The sequence below is a fragment of the Ursus maritimus genome, unplaced genomic scaffold (assembly GCF_017311325.1).
Source record: "Ursus maritimus isolate PB19 unplaced genomic scaffold, ASM1731132v1 scaffold_19, whole genome shotgun sequence".
Taxonomy (NCBI): Eukaryota; Metazoa; Chordata; class Mammalia; order Carnivora; family Ursidae; genus Ursus; species Ursus maritimus.
In genome coordinates this window covers 55,763,665-55,787,741 of record NW_024424341.1, presented here as the reverse complement: position 1 = coordinate 55,787,741, position 24,077 = coordinate 55,763,665, and the positions used below count along the sequence as shown (strand labels likewise).

At 52.9% G+C, this 24,077-nt stretch overlaps 2 protein-coding genes and 1 long non-coding RNA gene across 5 annotated transcripts in view; 1 reads left to right on the top strand and 2 right to left on the bottom strand.

Moving 5' to 3' along the window:
• Positions 1-13,335, bottom strand: part of DHX34 (DExH-box helicase 34) — a 26,224-nt gene extending 12,889 nt beyond the window's left edge. The window contains exons 1-5 of one of the 2 annotated variants that reach the window (XM_040634218.1): positions 13,239-13,335; positions 8,119-9,030; positions 5,444-5,755; positions 3,526-3,780; positions 1,021-1,123 (exon numbers count right to left, since the gene is read on the bottom strand). In XM_040634218.1, the coding sequence (XP_040490152.1) occupies positions 1,021-1,123; positions 3,526-3,780; positions 5,444-5,755; positions 8,119-8,832 (1,384 nt within the window). In that variant the 5' untranslated portion in view covers positions 8,833-9,030; positions 13,239-13,335. Of the gene's footprint in view, positions 1-1,020; positions 1,124-3,525; positions 3,781-5,443; positions 5,756-8,118; positions 9,031-11,233; positions 12,912-13,238 lie in introns of those variants that run through there. The other variant, XM_040634217.1, reaches the window with a different exon arrangement.
• A 4,870-nt stretch (positions 13,336-18,205) lies between these two features.
• Positions 18,206-24,077, bottom strand: part of C5AR2 (complement component 5a receptor 2) — a 7,086-nt gene continuing 1,214 nt past the window's right edge. The window contains exons 1-2 of one of the 2 annotated variants that reach the window (XM_040634220.1): positions 22,418-22,608; positions 18,206-20,012 (exon numbers count right to left, since the gene is read on the bottom strand). In XM_040634220.1, the coding sequence (XP_040490154.1) occupies positions 18,984-19,997 (1,014 nt within the window). In that variant the 5' untranslated portion in view covers positions 19,998-20,012; positions 22,418-22,608 and the 3' untranslated portion in view covers positions 18,206-18,983. Of the gene's footprint in view, positions 20,013-22,417; positions 22,609-24,077 lie in introns of those variants that run through there. The other variant, XM_040634219.1, reaches the window with a different exon arrangement.
• LOC103657078 lies at positions 20,217-23,336 on the top strand. Its single transcript, XR_566775.2, has 3 exons — positions 20,217-21,437; positions 22,191-22,407; positions 22,889-23,336. It is a non-coding gene; the product is annotated as an uncharacterized LOC103657078 (long non-coding RNA).

Below are 24,077 nucleotides of genomic sequence, written 5' to 3'. Positions count from 1 at the left end.
GTGCTGCCTCGCCCCTCCAGCCCTGACGCCCTGACATTTCCTTGATTTTTTTGTTCCTCATTCACGCGTCTGTTATTTGTGTATTCAGGAGCCCGGTGGGCCTACCGTTATTATTAGGCACCTGCTGTGTGCCAGGCACTGTACGGGGCCCACTGTGAACACTGTCCTCAGTCCCACGGGGCTAAACAGAACAGAGTTCATCAACTCTAAGAGCAGCTTTGTCCACTTGCATTGTCTCTGAAGACGGGACGCTCCTTGAAAGCAAAGGCACGTCCACATTTAACGGCCAGCATCTTAAAATTCTGACGGTGCATAAAATTACAGACTGTTTTACCGTGGACGGCGTCCCAGGTGCAGTACGGTAAGGTCACGGCTAACACGGAGTGCTTGCTCTGTGCCAGGTACCATCCCAAATACCCAGGGGAATGAATTCGCTCATCGAATCCTTACAACCCAAGGGAGGCTCTGCTATTAGTGTCATTTTACAAACGAGCAACCAGACACACAGAGTCTCAGCGACACGACCTTGGGCACACAGCCAGGCTGGCCCCAGCATCTCCCAACCACTATGCTATGCTGACTTCCCAGACAATGGTCCAGTTGGGAAGACAGAAAAGAAATAGGTCGACAGACATAAACTATAAGGGCCATACTCGGAGGAACAACAGGTCTCATAAAGGAAGCAACAGTGGCAGGAGGAGGGGGAGGGTCACAAATCGGACAAAGTGGACGAGGTGGGCCCCTCTGATGGGAACACATTTATGCAGGTCTTGAAAAGAGATGAGGGAGTAAGCCTTGTGGATATCAGGAGCGAGACCACTCTCGGCAGGGACAACAGTAAGTGCAAAGGCCCTGAGACAGGAGCAAGCTTGGAACATCTGAGAAGATGGTGCCGCTGCTCCGCGGCCCTAAAGGCCACCTACTCCCTGCTCCGGTCCGGAGTTCACTCACTACACTTGCACATCTCCAGACCCCACACTTCTCTCTAGGGCCTGAGGGGTGGCGGGGAGCAGCCCTTACCAGAATCTACTACAAAGCGGATCCCATCAATGGTGACGGAGGTCTCGGCGATGTTGGTGGAGAGGATGCATTTCCGAACTCCAGGGGGGGCCACATCAAATACCTGGGGGGCAGGGGAGGAGGTGACAACCTAGACTAACAGACCCTTGCTGACCTGTGTCCGGTGGCCTCCCTGACGCCTCCTGGATGGCCCACGGGCACTTCACACCCACCCACAATATCTCGAATAGCCTCAGTGCCTCCCACTGAATGCTTTCCTCCTCCTCGAGTCCCCATCTCAGAGATGACTCGTCATCCACCACACCACGTGGGCCGGAAACCTGGGCCGTCCTGGCTCCCCTCCCCCTCCCCGCTCCAGCCACACCTGCACGCCTTGAATGTTTCCGAAATTCACTCCGTTCTCCAAAACCCACAGCCCTGCTCTGGTCCAGGCCCTCCCTTCCCACCCAGGTCCTGGCCCGGCCTCCTCCCTGGAGTCTGGCCTCCCGCCCATGATCACGCACAGCAGAGGGTCTGCTAAAACACACTGGCACTGCTCCCCCCTTTGCTCAGAGCCCTCCCACGTCTCCCAGCAGCACTCGGGACAAAGCCAAGCACCACACTGGGTCTCCAAGGCCCTTGGCCTAGGCCCGCCCACCTCAGCCCCCCACCAGGCCTGCCTTCCCCATCACAGTCTGGACCCCAGACACCCTGCAGGTGGCCTCCCAGGGGCCCTGCCTTTCTCTCACAAGCAGGCCCTTCTCTTGGGCCCAAGAGACAAACACAGTGGTCAAGAGTGGGGGTCAGCAACTAAGCCTGGGGACCAGATCCAGCCTTCTGTTTTTGTGAATCCAATTGTAACACGGCACAGCCTCACCTGTGTCAGTCTGCGGCTGCTTTCCTACTGCGATGGGAGGGTGGAGCAGTCGTGCCTGGGACGAAATGGCTCATAAAAGCTACAACTTTGGGGGCACCTGGGTGGCCCAGTCGGTTAAGCGTCTGCCTTCGGCTCAAGTCATGATCCTGGGGTCCTGGGATCGAGCCCTGTGTCGGGTTCCCCACTCAGCAGGGAGCCTGCTTCTCCCTCTCCCTCTGCCCCTTCCCCTGCTCACACTCCGTCTCTCTCTCTCTCCCAAATAAACAAGTCAATCTACAACTTTGTACTCCGTGGCCCTTTGCAGGAAGTTGGCAACCTCTGGTTAAGAGCGAGGGCTCTGGTGCCAAACTACCACATTCCAAAGCGTGGCTCGGCCACCGAAAGGACTTTGCGTGAGTGCCCTGGCCTCGGTGTCTGCGTCTGTCCTGGTTAACGGCGGCTCCTGGCAGACGGAACTGCTGGGAGGTCTAAACGCGGCAAGGCGCACACACGGCTCCCACTCCGGCCGGCACGCAGCAGTGCTCCACACACCTTAGCTGGGACACTCTTCTCCCCGCCCCCTTCCAAGGCTGGGGCTTTCTCGAGTCTCCGTTTGGAAAGTTTCTTCCTCCAGGAAGCCTTCCCTGAATCCACCACGAGGGTGCTCTCACGTTTCCAGAGCTTTCCTCTTCCATTTGTAAATTATTGGCTGCTTGCCATCTCCCTCCACAGACGGGCAGCTACGTGAGGGGAAGGGCCATATCTTGGCTCCCGGTGTGTCCCAAAAAGCCCCCTCGGCGCAAGGGGAAGCACTAAGGAGGTGCTCAAAGGCGGTTTCTTCAATCAACAGAGTGTGACCTGAACGGCCTCCTCCCCAGGGGACTGTGGCAGTCAGCCTCCACGAAGGAAGGCTCGATGCGGCTCGCCTCCTGGGATCCACACCCTCGCCCAGTACCTTCCCCCTGAACAGAGCAGCCCAAGTCAACTAACGGGCCACTGCAGACTTCGCGGGTGTGCCGTCCAAGGCCAGGCCATAAAAGACGTTGTGGCTTCTGCTGGGGTCTCTTGGGGAGAGCCTCCCATGTTGGGAGGATACTCAAACAGCCCACGTGGAGGGAAACCGAGGCCCCCGGCCAACAGCCCGCCCTGTGAATGAGCCATCTTAGGGGAGGGCCCTCCAGCCCCGGATGGCAGCAGCCCAGCCGACACCTCAGCGGCACCCTACAGAGAGAGCCTGGGCCAGAGGCACCCACCTAAGAATCTCGCGAATTCCTGACCTGCGGAAGCGATGGGAGATTGCAAACGCTCACTGTTCTAAGCTGCCAGGGCTGGGGGGACTCTGTGACACGGCAACAAACGGCTACCAGGCTGACGCGAAGGCCCCTCTGCCGGCACCCTTCCGTTCCAGCACGGCAGCCTCTCGACCCTTCCCCACACCTGTGCTCCAGGCGGGCTTCCCCCACCCCGGACTACCTCCCTCCCCGAATCCTCCTTGTCCAAAGCTCTGCTCCAACGCCTCCCACCTCATCCGGAAGCTCACCCTGGCTGAAGACGTGAGCAGCCCCATCAGCGGCCCAGGGCCCTGCGATCGTGGAATCACCGTCCCGACGCCCTCCTCCCCGGCCGACACAGCCAGACCCGCCCCGGCCCCGCCCGGCCCCGCGGGGTACCTTGTCCTGGTCGGCCACAGAGAGGGTGCTGTGCAGCGGCAGCACCACCCAGCGCTGCGTGCGGCCGGCGTAGGCCTGGGCGGCCTCGAGGACCGAGCCGATCTCCGCCATGCCGCTGAGGAAGACGAGGAGGTCGCCCCGCTCCTCGGGCGGGTACTTCTTGTCAATGGCCTCCAGCACCCGGAGGAAAGGCCGAGGGTCCAGCTTCTCGGACTTGGACGCTGCTGGCTCCGCCTCCTGTGGCTGGTACACGACCTGTGGGGAGACGGCCCGGGGCAGGGGCGCGCCTGTCACCCGAGCGCAGGGTGACGGGGCAGGGAGGGCACAGGCTGCGGGAGACGGCGCGGACCCATCAGGCAGCAGGCGGCACCCTCAACCGGGCTGGTGAGAGGAGGAGCTCGTGAAAGGACAGGATCGGGGTAACTGGAAGGCTCCCGGGGCGCTGGGGACGTGTGAGGTTTGCAGGCTGGGTGCTCGCCGCATACGGGTATTTGACGTGTGAAAATCAGCTGAGCTCTACGCAGGCGCGCATTCTGCTGTTTGGAGAGTAACTTCAACAACAGAATTTTAAAGAGTGGAGCCAGGATCAAAAACCTAGAAAAATCACTTCTCAGACAGCATGCTCCCCCCCCCCTTTTTTTGTTTTACGGCTGCTCGGAAGACAGAGGGATGGGTACTTAGAACCCCAAACCACAAGCAACAGTGCGGTTTCCTGGTGCTAAGAGCTCCGGGGCTCCTACCAAATCTCGCTGCCAGAGGAAGGACTGGCTTTCAAAACACAAAGCGAGCGGGCGTAGAGCGTCTTGGAGGCCACCAGGAAGCCAGGCGGGAGGGCTCTACGAGTGCCACCCGTGGGTGGGGACTGGGGGAGACACACAGGTGGGGAGGTGAAAGGGGATCCGAAAGAGCAAAGAGGCTGCCCGGCCCGGGGCGATGTCTGTGAGCAGGATTCCAGCCCTGTCTCTGAGCCTCCGTTTTACCCCCAGGGGCAGAAATCCCTGGCCCAGGCCCCCCAGGGCCGCGGTGAGGGCCCACGTGCGCTCTCCCATGTTAGCGGCAGAGCGCGCGGTCCACGCGCGGTCCATGGCGGCTGCGAGCAGCTTCACCCTCGTTACCGACAAGACCACTGCGCGCCACAGCAAACAGGCCCAAGCAAAGGGAGCAAAGTTCAGGGCAGAAGTTTCCGGAGAACCCGAAGACGTGGGGTGGGTGGTTAATGACGTATGCGGGTCAGGCCCGCCCAGGACCACTGTGGGGACGGGGTGAGGTCGGCCGTGTCAAGTGGTGTGGGCGACCCACGGTGGCCCGAGACTCTGCTCTTTCCTTCCTGGGCACGCCATCCCCAGAGTACCGTCCAGCCCTCCCCACCTTGCACCAGATGGGGCTCAGAGAGGACGACGAGACAACAGCAAGGTCACGTCCAACTTAAAGGCCTTTCCTTTAAGTCTGGGGCCCCTTCCCTCTTCCTGCAAGCTTTGACCAGACCGACCTGGATGGCTCCCTAGACACCGTACAGCAAGCAGGGCAGCCCCCACAAGCAAAGAATTACCCAGCCCAGAATGTCAACAGTGCGGAAACGGAGCAGCTCCACCCTGTGAGATGGCAGAACAGGAGAGAAGAGGAGCCTGGGTCCCTGAAGGACCACATGCCACAGAGCTGCCCACCAGCCTGGACCGGGAGGACTGTGACATCAGAGAAATAAACTCTAGCTTCACACTGCTGGCTCTCCCCCAACAAGCACTAAGCACCTGCCCAGCGCGCTGTCAATGCTCAGGAAATGGCAGCTGCACAAGAGAGAGCGCGAGCAAGAACGTCCTTCAGGGAAAGACGGGACTCTGAGCAGGAGACAGGGGACAGACACATCCAGCCTGGCCAGAGACCGGGCAGGAGGACTGCAGGCCGTGGGGGCAGCACTGACCGTGATGGGGAACAGCCTCCCGGGCACCTGCACCACGGGGGCACGGCCGAAGTAGCTGGAGAAGAGCGAGATGTTGATGGTGGCCGACATGAGGATGACCTTGAGGTCCGGCCGCTCGGGCAGCAGGCGCCGGAGGACGCCCAGGAGGAAGTCGTTGTGGAGGTGCCGTTCGTGGACTTCGTCCACTATCAGGACCTGGTACTGGGGCAGGCTGGGCTCCCGCTGGATCTGCCTCAGGAGCAGCCCCACCGTCAGGAACACGATCTTGGTGGCCGCCGTCCGCGTGCTCTCAAAGCGGATCTGGTAGCCTACCTGGGGGGGAGGGGGGTCGTCAGGAGAGGAGCCTGCACCTGAGCGCCAGCCCTCGGCCGCCCAGACTGAGAATCGCAGCAAATGCCCCTGCTCCCCGCCCCCCATCAGGCTCTGGAGTCCAACACGCTTGGGTTTGGACCCCACTCTGCACTTAGTGCCACTGACTCTGGGCGAGCGGTTCCGTCCCTCCGAGACATCCCCCCCCCGCCCCACGCTGGGAGAATGCTCCCTGCTGAGGCACGGAAAGCGTGCGCCACAGAGCCTGGTGTGTACACTGATTAACGATCATGGGGACAGCTCGTCTTTCTTGGAGTCCCTACGCTGCTGGGAACTACTCTAAGCACTGCATGGGCACCGCCCGCTCATTTCATCCTCACAGCCACCATGAGAAGCAAGAACCACTATTCTCACCTCACCGATGGGGAAACCGAGGTCGCTGACCCAAGGCAAAACACAGTTAAAAAGCGGTATTGAGAGGAAATAAATCTTTTTAAAATTTTACTTATTTTAGAGGGAGAAAGCACAGTGGGGAGGGCCAAAGGGAGAAGGAGAGAGAGAATCCCAAGCAGACTCCACAAAGAGCGTGAAGCCCCACATGGGGCTCAATCCCACGACCCTGAGATCGTGACCTGAGCCGAGACCAAGAGTCAGACACTCAACCCACTGCACCACCCAGGCGCCCCGTGAAGAAATGATCTTAACCCCTACCTCACGTCACACACACATCAATTTCTGATAAATTATAGTTTTAAAGGTAAAAATCTTTAGGAAAAAAACATAGGATGTGTGTATGTCCTTAAGGTAGGGGGATATTCCTTAAACAGAACCCAAAGAATGCCAACCACAGAAGGAAAATGACAGACTGGACCACATTTAAATGAAAAGACCCATCATCAAAAGACAGCATTCAGAAAATGAAAGACGACTCACAGAGTGGGAGACAAGGTCTGCAATACATAAATCCTACGAAGGACTGGTTTCCCTCATCTTTAAAACCCCACAGACTGGGAATGAAAAGACAACACAAGACAATCAAGGGAAAAGACCTGAACAGACACTTCAGAAAAGATCTCCAAATGGCCAATAAATACGTTCAACCCTTAGTTGCCAGAGAAATGCAAATTAAAATGTGTTACTACGATCCGCCCACCCAGAAAAGCGAAACCGAGAAAGATTAAGTGTAACAAGCGTAGGTGGCAGCCTGGAACACAGCACCCGCCGGCAGTGTGGATGAGTACGGCCACTTTGCAAAGCGCTCTGGCAGGATCTAGACATTCCTGCAGATCTGATGAGCCGGCAGTCACACTCCTAGCTATATCCCCGATGGAAATATGTACCGACAGACACCAAACGGCATGTTCTAGAATGCTGACGGTGGCACCTTCACACAAGAGCCTGAAACTGGAAATGTCCCACGTTTCCGTCGACAGCAGCAGGGACGAATACGTTGTGGGGTCTTCACCAGGGGATGCGGAACAGCAGCGAGAAAGAACAGTGTGCACCCACACGCTTACCGCAGACGAGCCTCACAAAGCTGGGTACCGAGCAACAGAGGACAGGCACCAGAGAGAACACACTTTCTGATTCCATTTATAAGAAGTAAGTAAAAAAGGCCAAGTTAATCTGTGGTATTTCCTCTTATCATCTAAGACAATAATCTATCACTCGGGAGAGTGACAGCTCTTGGGGCCTCAGGGCAGTGACCGAAGGCAGGGGACAGAGGGTTTCTGGGGTGCTGGTTACATAAATGAATTCAGTTTGTGCAAATTCACCGAGCTACACGGGATGCGTACATTCCTCTGCTTGGACTATTATAATTTCAATAACGATTCTTAAATGGTAGAGCCTGGATTAGAACCCTAGAAATCATGAATAAAGAAGGGTTCTCACTTTTTTAATGGCTGTTAAAAAACGAATGATTTAGGACATTTCCAATTTTTCGCTGTTAAAAATGTTACACTGGGCGGGGGGACGCTGGGTGGCTCAGTCGGTTAAGCATCTGACTCGATTTCGGCTCAGGTCACCATCTCAGGGGCCCGAGATCGAGCCCCACTGTCGGTCTCTGTGCTGGGCATAGAGCCTGCTTGCGATTCTCTTTCTCTCTCCTTCTGCCGCTCCCCACGCATGCATGTGCTCTCTCCCTCTCTCTCTCTCAAAAATAAAATGTTAAAGCGTTATGGGCAATGCTAGTGCCTTTCTCATTTGAACCATAGTCGGGTCAATCTGTAGCTCGATCTCTAGAAGACTCGTTGCCAAGCGAAAGGCTAAGAGCTCTGGTAACCTGCATCGATACCACCACACGGGCAACCACCTACACCTCGAGGTCGCATGGAAAAACCGGGAAGCTGGTAAGGCCCACTCACCTGTGAGCCATACTGACTGAGGCTCTCGAAGCTGACACGCTTGGCCAGGGAGATGCAGGCGATCCGCCGGGGCTGGGTGCATGCCACGTGACTGAAGCCGGCCGCCAGCAGGTACTGGGGCACCTGCGTGGACTTGCCACAGCCCGTGTCCCCGGCCACCACCACCACCTGGTGGTCCTTCAGTGTCTGCAGGATGCGGTTCCCGTACTGGGCGATGGGAAGCGCTGCCCGCTCGTGCTGCAGTTTGGCCAACCTCGCGAACGCCTGCTTCTGGCCGAAGTCCAGGTAGTGCAGCAGGGCTCGGCGGAACTCGGACACTCTCTCTGGGGGCTGCCTGCCCAGCCCCCGAGAGCCCCGGGTGTCGGGGCCCAGGATCGAGAGGTTGATGCGGTAGCGTGGGTCGTACGTGCGAGGTAGGTCAGCCAGTGCTGGGACGCTGGGCTTGGGACGCGAGGGGTCTTTCTCCCCCTTCCTGGTGGCCTTGAGACTCTGGAATCTCTGCAAGCGTTCGAAGAAGGTCCAGAACTTCTGGCAGTCCTCAGAACCCTGGCGTATATAATCCTCATCACGGAAAAAGGCTTCCTCGAAGAGGCGACGTGTCTCTGGACAATTCCAGTCCCAATTCTCGCGGGCCTCCTCCTCACTGGGACTCCAGTGTCGGCCTCGGTGATCCCCGCCCCCCTTCGTTCTGGGAGGAGGCATGCTGTGGCTCATCACAGTGCTGTCTCCGAGTCACAGGTGAGAGGCCTACGATGAGGAACCACTCTCCCTTCAAAGAGACAATCTCCCTTGTCGTCGATGGTCCAGGATGACCACAGGCAATGACAGAGCAAGTGCCCAGGGCCCCTCACGACTCCTGCAGTGATCTCTGGGACAGACACCAGCCCATCCTGGGTTTTCAGGCCCGAATACCTGAAGGAGAGAACAGAAGACACTCATTCATTTTTAGAAACATTTCCTGAGAGCCTGCTCTTTTGTAAGCACTGGACGAGAACGGATAGTTAATGAGTAAGGCCACCCTGAGTCCTCACATGTGGTCGTGGTCACAGGCAAGAGACAGACGATCCAGTGACTGGGCCGTGGGAGCCCACAGGAGCTACCTGACCGTGCCCGGGAGTCAGGGAAGGATGCCCAGGGATGTCTGACCCGAAAGCTGAAGGAGGGGAGGTCATGAGGCCAATCGACAACAGAACCTTGTCACGAGAGGCCAGAACGCAAGAGGGGTGTGGCATAATGAAGAGAGTAAGGCAAGGGCTCTTCATCTGGGGTCCACTGAGCTTCAGGGCACCTAGGAACTCTGAAATCAAGTGCACAATTTTGCAAGTGTTGGATTATACGCTGTCTTTGCTTGCCTGGCACATCCCTTCCTTCCTTTTCTGATAACAGCACCCTCCGTCCCCTCCCCCCGTTTGAAGAGCAGCCCTTCCTGGATACCGCATGGTTCTGACGGCCTTTAAGTCAGAGAACCCCTAGTGACTGGGCAAGTGACAAAGGCCTGGCCAACCATGGCACCCGATTCCTCCTTCAACCGTTGACTGCTGCGAGAAGTGGACACATGACCAGCGGAGGGCCAGTCACGGCCTTTCTCTGGAATTTGCACTAGGTTGCCAGGAGAGAAAAGCCCTCCTTCTATCTACTGTGGTCACACAAGGATGAGGTATGAACCCGGAGCTGTCTGTAATCGCTCCTGAACCTGACCACCTTTCCTAGAAATCCATCATAGAGAAAAGCCTGCACATGGACACAACGAAGGACACGCTAGGACGGCCACTGAGCAACTACGAGGAGAGAAGTGGGAGAGGGAAGAAGCTTGGCTTAGTCCACTCCAACCCTCACCAGCTACACAAGCAAATGTCTTCCTGGGCAACGTTGGTTTTCTCTCAGCTGCGTAAGTCCTAGTAATAGAGAGCATATCCTCATATGTACAATTTTCTGGAGGGAAGCCCATCACTCCGATTCGTAAACTTTATCACCTTAAGAGGATTCAGAGCTTTCCTCGGTGTAGGCTTTGGAGTCAGGCAGATCTGGGTTTGAATCTCCGCTTCATCATTTGTTAGACGCGGGGCCACTTGTGAATTCACTACTTTGAGGCTGTTTTCTTCATCTATAAAATGGGGACAATCCCTACTTTTTTTTTTTTTTAAGATTTTTTATTTATTTATTTGACAGAGATAGAGACAGCCAGCGAGAGAGGGAACACAAGCAGGGGGAGTGAGAGAGGAAGAAGCAGGCTCCCAGCGGAGGAGCCTGATGTGGGGCTCAATCCCAGAACGCTGGGATCACGCCCTGAGCCGAAGGCAGACGCTTAACCGCTGTGCCACCCAGGCGCCCCGGGGGGACAATCCCTACTTCTAAACATTGCAAATGCTTAGCGCCCAGCCTGGCACAGAGGAGCCAGGTGAAGACGAACATGGGGAAATCAGTGAGAGGAACCAGGGCATACAGCCCGGAAAAGTACACTCAAAAGGCCACAATTTGGGGTACCTGGGTGGCTCACTTGGTTAAGCGTCCTCTTGATTTTGGCTCAGGTCATGATCTCAGACCTGAGATCACGGGGTGGAGCCCCACGCCAGGCTCCATGCCCAGCGCAAAGTCGGCTTGGGATTCTCTCTCTCTCTCTCCCTCTGCCCCTCCCCCACCCCTCTCTCTAGAATAAATCGATCTTAAAAAAAAAAAAGGCCACAATTCGCCTTGGTCTGGAATTAGCAATGCTTTCGCCTGCTCTGCCTTCAGTCATCACGGAACAGAGTTCCGAGATTCGATCTCTGCAGTCTCAGGCCATCCCTGGGAGTTACTGGAGCCAGAAAGGGCGTTTCTGCTGATGAAGCAGCTGTGAGCTGGCGGGAGTGGTTTCCCGCAGCAGCAGCCTGTGCACAGCATTTTCCGGTGTACACATGGGCTGGGCGATGCTAGAGTGGCTTCATAGGGAACTCCTGTTGCAGGGGAGGCAGTAAGAGGAAAAGGCCTTAGAATGCTGTTGATACTGAGCCTGGGACCCCGAGAAAAGGATCGGGAATGAAATGAAGAACATTCCTCCCAGCTGCAAGCCGCCTATGCACACGTGGGCCCAACTGAGCACGCACCATGGCTCTCAAGGAGCCTCTTCGTAGGTTACCTTGTAGATTTCCTGGGTCCCCTCGGTTCTCTGTGTCTCTCACCGTCTCTGGGTCTCTTGGCAGTGGCTTGCAGTGGTTTTCTCTGCTTCCCGAGCTCTCCCCTCTGGCTGTCCATCCTCAAGTCTCAGCCTTTTTCAGCTCCCCAAGCTTGCCACGCTCAGCCCTCTTCCCTCTCATAGTCTGGTCCCCTCTTCCGTTTCGCTTATCTTCAGGTCCGATATTCTCTCCAGGCGGCCTTCTCCATTACCCGTCGGTTCTTCATCTTATTTGCTCGTTCAGTCGTTTTTTCTGACGCTCCATTTTTGTCTCTTTCCATTGCCAGTCTCCGTTACTGCCTCTCCATCATGACTAATCGTGTCCATTTCTTCACCCAACATTTTGTTTCCCAGTTCGGACACTTTAATAACTAACAGCACTCTTCACGTATCAGTTACTATTCTAAATCACACACATATATTTATATGCACAACCACATACATACACACATCTACACTTTCCTTGTGTTAAGAAGGTGCTATTCTCTGGGGCACCTGGGTGCTGCAGCTTCAGTTCAGGTCATGATCTCAGGGTCGTGAGATCAAGCTCCACGTTGCTGAAGACTCTCTCTTTCCCTCTCCCTCTGCCCCTTCCCCCTTCTCTAGAATAAATAAATCTGAAAAAAAAAGGGCTACTATCACTCCCTATTGTACTGAGCCCACGACAGGTTAAGTACACAGTGAGACAGGGAATTCAAATCTAGGGAGTCAGGCTCCCACTTATTCCTCTTCATCTTCTCAGTGTTTCTCCGTGGTCTGGCTTTCTCTCTCCATTTTTAAACTCGACACTATCTTTTCAGTTCTCTTTGCTCTCCAAGTTTACCAAATGCACCCTCTCTCCATCGAGCCCCATTTCTCCACACTCCAGATGGCTTTCTTCACTAGTCTGCCCTAATCACCCAGCTCCCATCCATCTCACTCACTTCCCACCTCCGGCTTTCTCTCCAAGTCTCTTTGCCTCGGCGGGCTCTTCCCCTTTCTCAGCCCCTCCATCAGCTTTTGCCAGGTTTTCCCTATTCCACTCCCTCCGTCTCTCTGTATCTATCAGTCTCTCTCCATTAATGAACAGAAATCTCACTAAGATGGAGCTGGGAGGCCAGAGGGTTGGGGGAAGCTCTCCTGCCCTACCACCTGAGGTCAGCCACTGGAAGAACTGTCAATTATAGTCTCCAACAGAATTGCCAACAGGAAAGAATCATCCATTACAGGTGCCAACAGGGAAGGAGGTACAGCTGCACCTCCTACAAGAAAGCGACCACCCCAGCAACTCAGCCAACGAGAAACCATCAACACTCTGAACTCTTGCTCTTCTCCAACCGACTTTTCATTCAAAGCAAGCCTTCCCAACTTCCTCCTTCTCCAGAAAATTATCTTCTCTTTTGCTGGACTAGCCAATGGTTTTTGCTGTAGCTGGCTTGTCTCAAATTGCAACTCGTGGTTATCCCCAAATAAACCCATTTGGGCCGGTAAAATAACTTTTAAGGTCAACGAGCGTCTTGTTCCTCCGTTTGAACCGCCCTCTTCCTCAGTCTACTTCTGTTCGCTACTTTCCCACCCTCCCCTCCAAGTTCACGGTGCGACCACATTTCTCTGCAGCCTCTACGAGGCGCTGTCGGGGGACCCCGTCAGTTCCTTGGGGACCCCGTCAGTTCCTTGCGCCCCCCTTCGCCCCGGTTTGATGCTTCCGTCGTCTCTCAACCTCCCCGTCTCTCGGCCCCTCAGCTTCTCCAAGCTTCTTGCCGTGACTCCCATTTCTTCCCTTCTCGAGCCTCTGTGTCGCCCAGGTGCTCTCAGGGCGCTCAGGCTCCATCTCCGTCCGCTTCTCCCGGGCCCCTTGTCTCCTCCAACACGTGTCCTCATGTTGGAACTTCCCTCCCCTCCCCTCGGCTCGCTCCCCAGCTACCCAACCCTACCCAACACCCGCCGCCTCCGCCGCCACAACCCCACGCAGCCGCCCCGCCCCCCTCACCTCACTAACCGCCGGGATCACTCCAACTTCCGGCCCCCAGCGCCCCTCGCGCGCCCGAAGCCGGTTCTGCGCCTGCGCATGCCACCCTCACGGCCAGGCCCCACCCCACCGCAGGCAGAGGAGCGGGTGCGCAACTGGGAGCCGCCCAAACCCACTCTGCGCCTGCGCACAACACTCTCCAGCTCCGCCTCTCCTCGAGCGGAGCCACGAATGTGACGCTGCGCCCTCTAGAGGTCGGTGGTAGTGCTGCCGCGGACACTTGCGCTTGCTCTACCTTCGCTCTGAACCGTCTTTGCACCGGATTGCCCCAACGCCAGAGAAAAAGCTGGCGGGAGCCCAGACACTATTAAGCTACTCCTGTGATTTTTTCACTATAATTCATAATTATTAACAGATAATTCTATTAACGTATAATTCACTCTAGTAATTCACTAATAAATAATTCAACTCAACTCCCCAGCCCCTTAAAGGCAGGGGCCATTCTTGTCTTGGAGGTCCTGTGTTGTCCAGCGTCCACCACAAGGATCAGAGAGTCAGTAAACGTCTGTTGAATGAATGACTAAATGAATGGGAATATAGAGTCCTCTCTAGTCCTAGGTGCCTCAGGAATTGTGGGTCTGAGCCTCAGTTTCCCTATTTATAACATGAGGACAATATCTGCTTTTCAAGATAGTTGGGGAAAGTAAGCAAAAATGTGTCCATAAGGTACATAAATTGCTTTTTCACTACTGTATGTAGTAGGCACTCAATAAATGTTAGATCTTTCATTTTTAGTATCATCATTCTCCTTTTTCCTTAAGAGAATGTTGTCATTAAGAAGGTACAGCCTTCAGTTCCAGAGCCAGTTCTAGGCACCGAGAAGAGCAGTGAATAAAACAGATAAAGTCCCTGCTCCCATGGAGCTCAGGTTTTAGTAGGAGAAACAGACATTTCAATATTTTTACTTAAATAAAAATAAAAAGAACGTCGAGCAGTACCGCCACACTCTATGGAGAAAAACAAAGCAGGAAAGGGGCAAGGAGTCATGTTATTCTAAGTAGCGTGGTCAGAGAGGACAGCTCCAAGGAAGTACTATTTGAGCGGAAGTAATTGAGGCAGCAAACCATGGAGATCCCTGGAGGTGGAGGAAATCGCGTGCAGATTGCCATGGCAACATGGTGGGCGGGTTCACAGGTCAGCAAGCTGGCTTGCGTGGGCTGGCTTGCGTGGAGGGAGTGAAGGAAGGGGGAAGGGGGAATAGCAGGAAATGAGGTGAGGAAACGAGGAGAGGAGATCAGGCACACTACGGAGAGGATTTTGGCTTCTCCTCTGAGTGAGGTGGGAGCCATGGGAGGAGTTTGAGCAGAGGAGGGACCCGAGACATGATCTGAGTTCAATTTTTTTTATTCTTTTTTTTTTTAAGATTTTATTTATTCGTTCATTCGACAGAGAGAGAGAGACAGGCAGCGAGAGAGGGAATACAGGCAGGGGGAGTGGGAGAGGAAGAGGCAGGCTCCCAGCGGAGGAGCCCGATGTGGGACTCGATCCTGGAACGCTGGGATCACGCCGTGAGCCGAAGGCAGACGCTTAACGACTGAGCCACCCAGGCGCCCCGATCTGAGTTCAATTTTAACAGAATCTTCAGTTCAGTGCAGAAAACAGACTGTAGGGAACCAAGATGAGGAAAGAGGACCGGGGGGCAGCCGATGCAGTAAGTGAGGGATGGTGGACCTGGATGATGGCAGAGAAGGTGGTGAGAAGCGGTCAGATTCTGTGGATACTTTAAGGTAGAGCCCGGAGGAGCTGGCTAACAGATTGGCCATTGAATGTGAGAGAAAGAGAGGCCTCAAGGATGACCTCAAAGTTTTTGGCCACAGTGCCTGAAAATATGAAGTTGCCATCAACGGAGATCAGGAAAATAGGGAAGGAGGACTGAGAGAGAAAATCCAGAGGTCCGTTTTGAACGTATTCGAATTTGAGTTATATTCGAATTTGAGTTACGTGTTGGACATTGACTTGGGATATCAAGAGGGAAGTTGGATGCAATTATCGAACCTTCGGAAAACAATCAGAGCATAGAGAAGCCAATTCATAGCTCATGGTCAAAAGAAGAAGGGGAAGAAATTGACTAGACACTGCTTGAAATTTCCAAAAGAGAACTAGAATTTTTTTTTAAAGAGAAATGGGAGGAAGTAAACAGCAAGTATGACTTCGAGATGTATGTTGCAAACTGCCAACACTAGGACGGAGTAGCAGACTTGAAATTCGCTCTTAGAAAAATATTAAGACCTGGTGCTTTGGAAACAAGGAAACCAATGCGTTCGAAGAGCAAACAGAATTAAGAACAGAAAAGGGGAAGTCACAACAAAAAAAAGCAAGATTATTTTTAATGACCAAGTTCCACAGAAATACATTGGAGGGGCAGCTGGGTGGCTCAGTTGGTTGAGGGTCTGACTCTTGATTTCAGCTCAGGTCCTGATCTCCGGGTCCTGGGATCGGGCCTGCATCAGACTCGGGGGCTCAGTGGGGAGTCTGCTTGAGGATTCTCTTCCTCCCTCTGCCCCTCCACCCCCCCGCTCGCGCGCACTCTCTCTCTAAAATAAATAAATCTTAAAAAAAAAAAAAAAGAATTACATTTGAGCTTACATGAAATTGATCCCTTAAAAAAAAAAAAGTAAGGCTGATGCAGTAATAAATGAAAATAAATTTTAAAAAACACAAAAGACTTTTTATAAATGTATCGAAGACGAGCTCTCCTAAATGGTAACTGGCCCCAGTGCGTTAACAACAGGATTTCCCCCAGCTGTTCCCAAAGCTCTGTGAATCGTCCCAGGACAGAATTCATTCTACAAGGGAGCGTTGGTCTTCATAACTCATGCATGTCAATTCTGAATAAAATACCAGGACTAAAATAGGTATTAGTGAGGACCTACTGTGCGTCCCTATACCAGAAATTGAAAAAAGAGATAGCAAGAAAGAGATCCTCATTATTGGGGAGCTCACAGTCTCGTTGGAAAACAGGATATAGACACATAAAAATAGTTTTGTTATTTCTAAGGCCTGGGAATGGGTGGAGAAGAGATAAAAATAAAAATGGCCCAGACGTTGCCCATGGGGAATTTTACAGCTTACCTGGGAACTGGTGTTCCAGAAACTCAACCTAGAGAAGAGAACACCACTCCCTCCCTCGGAAGGGAATGAATCAGAGAGGACTCCCTGGAGAAAGTGTCATTTGAGCAAGGCATGGAAGGAAGATTCCAGAGATAAGAGCATGGGCTCAACTCTCAGTTCTACAATTTCCTCGCTGTGTGATCTGGGGCAGATGACCTCCCCTCTCTGAGCCTCATCTTATAAAATGAAGCATCTCCCCTTACTTCCCTGTGTTGCCGTAGGCCTTAGAAGATGCTGTCCTGTAGTAATGACCCTACATTCAGGCGCCGCTACTGTGTGACGTCAGAGAGGCAAGCGGGTGACATTCTCGAACAGCCCTGTCTCGTAAAAGGTTCTATATCCACACTGCCTGGTAGCATAACCACCAGCGACACATGGCTGTTGAGCTTCGAACTAGCCGCTGGTGTGCCACTGAGGAACTCAATATTTTATTTGAATTCCTTTGCATCCGAATAGGTCCCGATCGCTGGCGATTACCAGACAGGGCGGCACCGATCCGAAGGTCATTCCAGGCATTGGCACTAGCTTGAGAAAAAGCCAAGACACGTGCAAAAATACAGCCCGGAGGATCTGTATTAGTCTCCTGTGGCTGCGGTAACGAGGTGACCACAAACTTAGTGACTCAAAACAGTACAGATTTATTCCATTCAAGTTTTGGAGGTCAGGTGTCTACAATCAAGGCGTCGGCAGGCCCCTCGTGGGGCTGCGTTCCTCGGCCGGTGGCCCCTTTCTCCCATCACTCTGATAGCTGCTTCCACTGTCAAATTTCCTGCTCATGACTCTGACCGTCCTGCCTCCCTCTTAGAAGGACCCTTGTGATTACCTTGGGCCCACCCAGATAATCTAGGATCCTCGTCCCACCTCAAGAGCCTTTAATCACACCTGCAAAGTTCCCTTTGTCACGTAAGGTCGCATATTCCCAGGTTCAGGGGATTCGGATGTGGACCTCGTTAGGGGCCAGTATTCTGTCCGCGACGACAGTCTGAACGGCTAGAATGTAAGTGTGTCCAGTGGCAGAGAGAAGCCTCGACTACCAAGTTAAGGAGCTGGGACGTAGCCTTTCCTTCGAAACAGACCCACGATCTGTCACCTTCTCACCGCCTCTGCTAATAGCCTGACCCAAGTGAACACCACTTCTTGCTCGGACCATGGCAGTAGTCTCTTCGCTAAAGCAGCAGCTCCTCATGTCCCTTCCCCCTCCCCCAGAGTCTAGTCTCCACCAGCTACTAGAGGGATCCTATTAAAATCTAAGTCAGATCGAGACACTCCTCTGCTCAGAGTAGGGTTGCCTGATTTAGGAAAAAAAAGAAATTTACAGAATGCTCACTTGGATTTGAAGTTCGGAGAAACAACAAACCATTTTTGTTTTTAAAATCTTTTAACGATTTTTGGTTTTTTTAAAGATTTTTATTATTTATTTGAGAGAGCGAGCAGTGGGGAGGGGCAGAGGGAGAGGGAGAGAGAGTCTTAAGCAGACTCCACGCTGAGCATAGAGCCTGGCGTGGGGCTCGATCCCATGACCCTGAGATCATGACCTGAGCTGAAACCAAGAGTCGGACGCTTAGCTGACTGAGCCACCCAGATACCCACAAAGATTTTATTTTTAAGTGATCTTTATAATTTTTTTGAGTATGTCTCAAATATTGCATGGGACATACTCATGCTAAAAAAAACAACACACACAAAAACCCTTTTTGTTGTTGTTTATCTGAAATTCAAATTTAATTTGCTGTTGTATATTTTTTTTTTAAAGATTTTATTTATTTATTTGACAGAGATAGAGACAGCCAGCGAGAGAGGGAACACAAGCAGGGGGAGTGGGAGAGGAAGAAGCAGGCTCATAGCGGAGGAGCCTGATGTGGGGCTCGATCCAGAACGCCAGGATCACGCCCTGAGCCGAAGGCAGACGCTTAACCGCTGTGCCACCCAGGCGCCCCTGCTGTTGTATATTTTATCTGATAACAGTAGCTCAGAACACTGCCATGGATCTCCAAACACTTGCTATGGCCTGGAAGGCTTTCAAATCCAGCCCCCCACTACCTCTCTCCCTTTGTCTCAACCCACTTTCCCTCTTGCTCCCTCTGCTTCACCTACATTGGCCTCTTCACTCTTCCGGAAATATGCCGAGCATATTGTGCCTCAGGGCCTTTGCACTTGCTGTTTCCTGTGCTTGACATGCTTTTCTGCCAGATTTAAGCATGACTCCTCCCTCCCTTCCTCAGGTCTTGGCTCAAATATCACCTTAGCCAATGGGCCTTGCCTAGCTTACCTATATCCCTGCCCCACTCAGTCCTCTTTGTCGCCTTTAGGTTAGCACTTGCTACCACTTGATATATTCCATATCCCCTTTCCTTTGCTTATTGCCTGTCTTCCTCCAATAGAATGTCAGCTCCCAGAGGGCAGGGATTTGTGTCTGTTTGGGTCACTGCTACTTCCCCAGGGCCTATAATAGAGCCTTACACATGGCAGGTGCTTAATGAATGTTTGTTGAAAGAATAAAGAAATAAATGATATCATTGAGCTGCTGGATCCAGCTATGCCTGAAGCCAGCATGGCAAAATGGGATGGACGCACACAAACCAGTTTCCTTCTAGCCTACACCCCCGCCTCTGAGACTAGATCATGGCTGGTGGATTTCTTGCTGACCGCATTTTCATCCTTGCTCTGGGACTCATTCAGGGCCCGGCGACAGGCGGCTGGCAGTGACCTGCGCAGGTGAGTCCTCCCGAAATACAAGAAGAGCACTGGATTGAGGCAGCTGTGAGCCAGAGCGAGGCCGTTGACCAGAGGTTCAGCCCGCAGGGCCCGGGCCAGGAGCGTGGAGTGCGGCGCTGCCGCGGTGATTACCAGCCCCAGCAGGTGGTAGGGGGCCCAGCAGACAAAGAAACCCACCACGACAGCCATGCCCAGTGGCCAGCGGTGCCGAGCCGCATGGCACAGAAGGGCGCCGTGGCAGCCGGCCACCACCACCAGCGGCCCCAGGAAGCCAAAAATAAAGCGGGTGGCGGTCACCATGTTCTCTGCCACCTTGGAGTCGCCATAGTCCACCACACACTCCAGCCGGCGAGGGAAATGCTCCTGGTGCAGCCGGCGGTAGGCGGCCGACGGCACGGTGAGCAGCAAGGCCGCGGCCCAGGCGACCCCACAGGCTACCCACACCCTGCGCGCCCGCCCCGCGGCCGCCCCCCAGCTGGGCCTGAGGGCCAGCAAGCAGAGGTCCGCGCTCAGAGCGGCCAGCAGGAGCACGCTGGCGTACATGGACAGCAGAATGACCGACGCCAGGGCCCGACAGCCCGCCGCCCCGTACGGCCAGTGGCCCCCGCGCGCGATGGGCACGGCCAGGATGGGGAGAGACGCGCAGCAGAGCAGATCAGCCACGGCCAAGTGGAGGAACCAGGTGGCGCCGACCCTCTGGCGGGCCTCTTTCCAGGTCACCCAGGCCACCGTGGCGTTGCCAGGCACGCCCACCAGGAAGACAGCGGCGTAGAGCAGGAACGGGGCGGTGCGCAGCGGGTCGGCGGAGACGCAGGTGCCGTCCACGCAGTCCACGGGGAACTCGGGAACCCGGTCGTAATCCCCATACTCGTAGCTGAGGGAAGTGTTCTCCATCCAGGCCCCAGACACCTGAACAGGAGAGAAATCGTAGAAGGTCCTTGTCGAAACCCTCAGGCCCCTGGAATCCCCGGGTGTGGGAACCCCCACTTGCCGCCTGGAAGCCGGACTACAACATCAGAGCTCCAGTGCATCCTGATACTGGCATTCTAGAAGACTGCCTTCTTAGAACTAGCCCCGGAGCATCTTGGAATTCGAGAAAAGCGCCAGGTTAGAACCCCAGCAGGGTAGCACACTGGAATTCTAGAAGGCTCGAGAGCATCCTGGAATTCTAGAACCCTACAATGTTAGAACATGATCGTGATGAAAAAATATTTTGGAATCCCAAAATATTATGCTATTAGAACCCCAGCCAATGATCACTGTGTGATCAAACATTCAGCCTTGATGGGAATGTTCTTTTTTTTCTTTTTAAGATTTTGTTTATTTATTTGAGAGAGAGAGACAGCACAAGGTGGGTGAGGGGCAGAGGGAGAAGCACACTCCCCACCGAGCAGGGAGCCCGATGCGGGGCTGGATCCCAGGACTCTGGGATCATGACTTGAGCCCAAGGCTGATGCTTCACCCACTGAGCCACCCAGGCGCCCCTAGAATTTAACATATCGGAATCCGAATATCCGGCAAGAGAGAGAAAGGTTAATACGTATTGACAGCAAAAGTGCTTGTCTTGGTTCTTCTTCATTGGTGTTTTTGAATCTTGGTGCCATGAAAAAAAGTACCTCTGGGGTAATTACGTCATTTTGTTTTTTACATAAAGTCGATCATAAACACAGACAGCGAAGTGCACACATCACGTAGGTCCAGCTCGCTGGGTTTCACAACCCGACCCCAGCCGGGTGACAGGCACCCAGAGCGAGAAACAGCATGTCTAGAATCCTACTAGAGCAATTTCTTAAAGTCATGAGGGTGTTGGGAAAACAGAAAAAAATAAAATGTTGAATTCTCCGTCCAGGAGATTCATTCATTCATTCATTCATTCATTCATTCAAGAAAGCTCCTGAGTACCTTCTCTCTTCCAGGCACTCGTGCACAGCAGGGGACGTGCCCAACAAAAGCCTCTTTTCTCTTGGATCTGACACTCTAGTGGGAGGAGTCAGCGAAGGAAGAAGGAAGTCAAATATGGAATAAATAAGCAAGATACGGTGTCTTAGAAGGGGATAAATGCTATAGCAAAAAAAAACAAAACAAAACAAAAAAAAAACCACACACGGGATTTTAAATGGGTGGTCAAGGAGGCCCTCTTTGAGAAGGTGACACTTGAGCAGAGCCATAAAGGAGGTGAGGGATGAACCATGTGGGGATCTGAGAGAAGAGAGTTCCAGGCAGACGAAACAGCTGGTGCAAAGGCCCTGAGGTGAGAACACGATGGTCATGTTCAAGGAACCGCGAAGACGCCAGTGTGGCTGGAGTGCAGTAGGCGAGGCAGAGAAGGGGAAGGTAAGAACAGAAAGATATCATGGACCCCGGGGGTGGGGGTGGGGGCATTGTGAGGACTTTATCCTTTATTCCACATGAGATCGGGGCCACGGGAGGGTGCCGAGCAGTGACGCGACATGATCTATCATAGCGATAATAATAATTATATATATATATTATAATAATAGTATTACTATGATAGTAATATAATATATAGTAATGTAATATATACTATATAGCGATGTTATTAATATAATATTAATATATTAATATAATAGTAATATACTAATATATATTAGTATTATATATTAAATACTTATTTAATATATGAATTATATGTGAATTATATACAAATATATATTAAATATATATAAGTAGATAATAACATACTATATACTATATAAAAATATGTATACTATATATAATATACTATATGCTATACACTATACTATATATAATGATATATAAATATATAATATAATATGCTATATAAATATATAATGCTAATATAATTAGTAATATATTATAAATATTAACATAATATATATTATATTATTACTATGATAGTAATATAATATGTAATGTAATGCTATTGTTATTACTTACTATTATTATTATTATCACTATTAGAAGCCACCATCCATTGAGCACCTTGTGTTACGTGTTGAGCATTGCTCCAGGCACCTTTAAATCTTCTATCATTTGATCCTTACAACAACCCTTTGATTCTAATACTACCCTTTTACGCATACTATTATTATACCCATTCTGCAGACAGGAAAACTGAGGCGCAGAGAAGTAACGTACCTAGGATCCTTCCGTGAAGGAAGGAACAGAGCTGAGTTTTGAACCGCATCAGCCCCGCTCTGGAACGCCGGGCCCTAGAATGCGTTCACCCAACAATCTCACGTTCGGGAGACGGAAGGCAGCGTAACCCAGTCACACAGTTGGCTCTCTCTGGGTTTCCTCACCTGAGAAATGAGTCACCAAGGTGAACCTACCTCACTGGTCTGGGGGAGGCCTTGTGGAGTTGACGAGTGTTCAGGCACGTGGCACAGCTGAAGGGCTCAGGTGGGATGGCGGACCACCCCCCTAATATCAGAGTGGCCTGACCCTGAGGCTCCCTGCTGGCACTCATGGGCCAGCAGGCCCTACCCAGAGCTCTAGCTGGCATTGACGCAACAGGAAAAGCAGAGGGGAAGTTGGAGTGTTGCCCTCTGCCCCTTCCTCCCTGCCAAGTAGTTGCCAAGAGGCCCAGCCACTTTGTGTGTGTGTGTGTGTGTGTGTGTGTGTGTGTGTGTGTTTGGAGTTTGGCATGCTGCTTTCATATTATATTCATCACTAGAGTAAAAGGTGTGCCGCCTTTAAAAATTCAAACCCTCACCAGCTGTGTGACCTTGGGCAAGTCACTTAACCTCTCTGTTCTTCAGCTTCCTGGCTGTAAAATGACAATAATACCCTTCCTACCTTAGAGGCGTCACGAGCATGCAGTAGGTGCATCGGAGTGGAGAGCCGAACACAGCGCCCCGTCCACCGCAAGCATTTGCCGTGTGGGGGGGGGCCGGTGCCTGCTGGTACGCGAGCCTTCTCTCCCCGCCCTCAGACCCCACCCTGTCCAGCTTTTACAGGTCAAAATCCGGGAAATCTCCGGCATGCTGGCAGCTCAACGAACTTGTGGTATTTCCCTCTGGATAGATTAAACAGAAATGCAACATCCAGCACCCACTGTGTCAGCTCTTTATCTTCCCCGGGTCATGAAAGTGTTTTCGATCTGTTTCCCTGTCTGCGCGCACATCAGCCCTTTCCCACGGCCGCCTCGGCGCCGGCCCCGGGCTGGACGGCCGTGCTCGTGAACCAGCCCCGCACTGTCCTTAAAGGACATTTAGTGATAATCCCGAATAGCCTTATTATCTTCTCATTTTGTACAGCAAATTAGATTCATATATAAAAACAAGGAATTATATTCATATAGTTCTATCTATATACAAAACATAATTACCATTATGATTACTATTATTTTGTAACAATTAAGAGAGCAGATGACATTTATCCAGCACCTACTGTGTACCAGGCGGGAGCCTTATGACAACCAAATGAAGTAAGGCCTATTGTTACGCCCCATTTGCCAAACCGTCAGCTACTTTGGGCTCCACCGTGTCCCCGGCATCTAGAACAGCACCCGGCACACATCAGGCGCTTCGCTGCTATTTGGTGAGTGAAAGGATAAAGAGGGAAACTGAGGCACAGAGCAGCAAAGGGGTCACTCAGGCTCCTTCTGGTTCCTTGAGCTCACAGGCGCCCGTGTGCGTGCTCTTGGCACGTGTGTGTTTGTAAAGCAGCCAGTCTCGTCGGAACTTCTGCCCTGGGGAACCGGGGGGACTTACACCGAACGTAGGATACCTCGCCCCTCCCCCCAGAGAAGCAGACATGGGCTCCTCGGAAGACGTGCGTCAGGAAAGTCGTGTTCTCGGCAGCCCCTGATGGGAAACCGCCTGCGTAGTCACCCCCAGGGGAATGGATAAACACACCGCAGTAGGGGCGCCTGTGCCGCTCCGTCAGTAAAGCGTCTGCCTTCGGCTCAGGTCCTGGGATCGAGCCCCACATCGGGCTCCCTGCTCAGCGGGGAGCCTGCTTCTCCCTCTCCCTCTGCTCCCCCCCCCC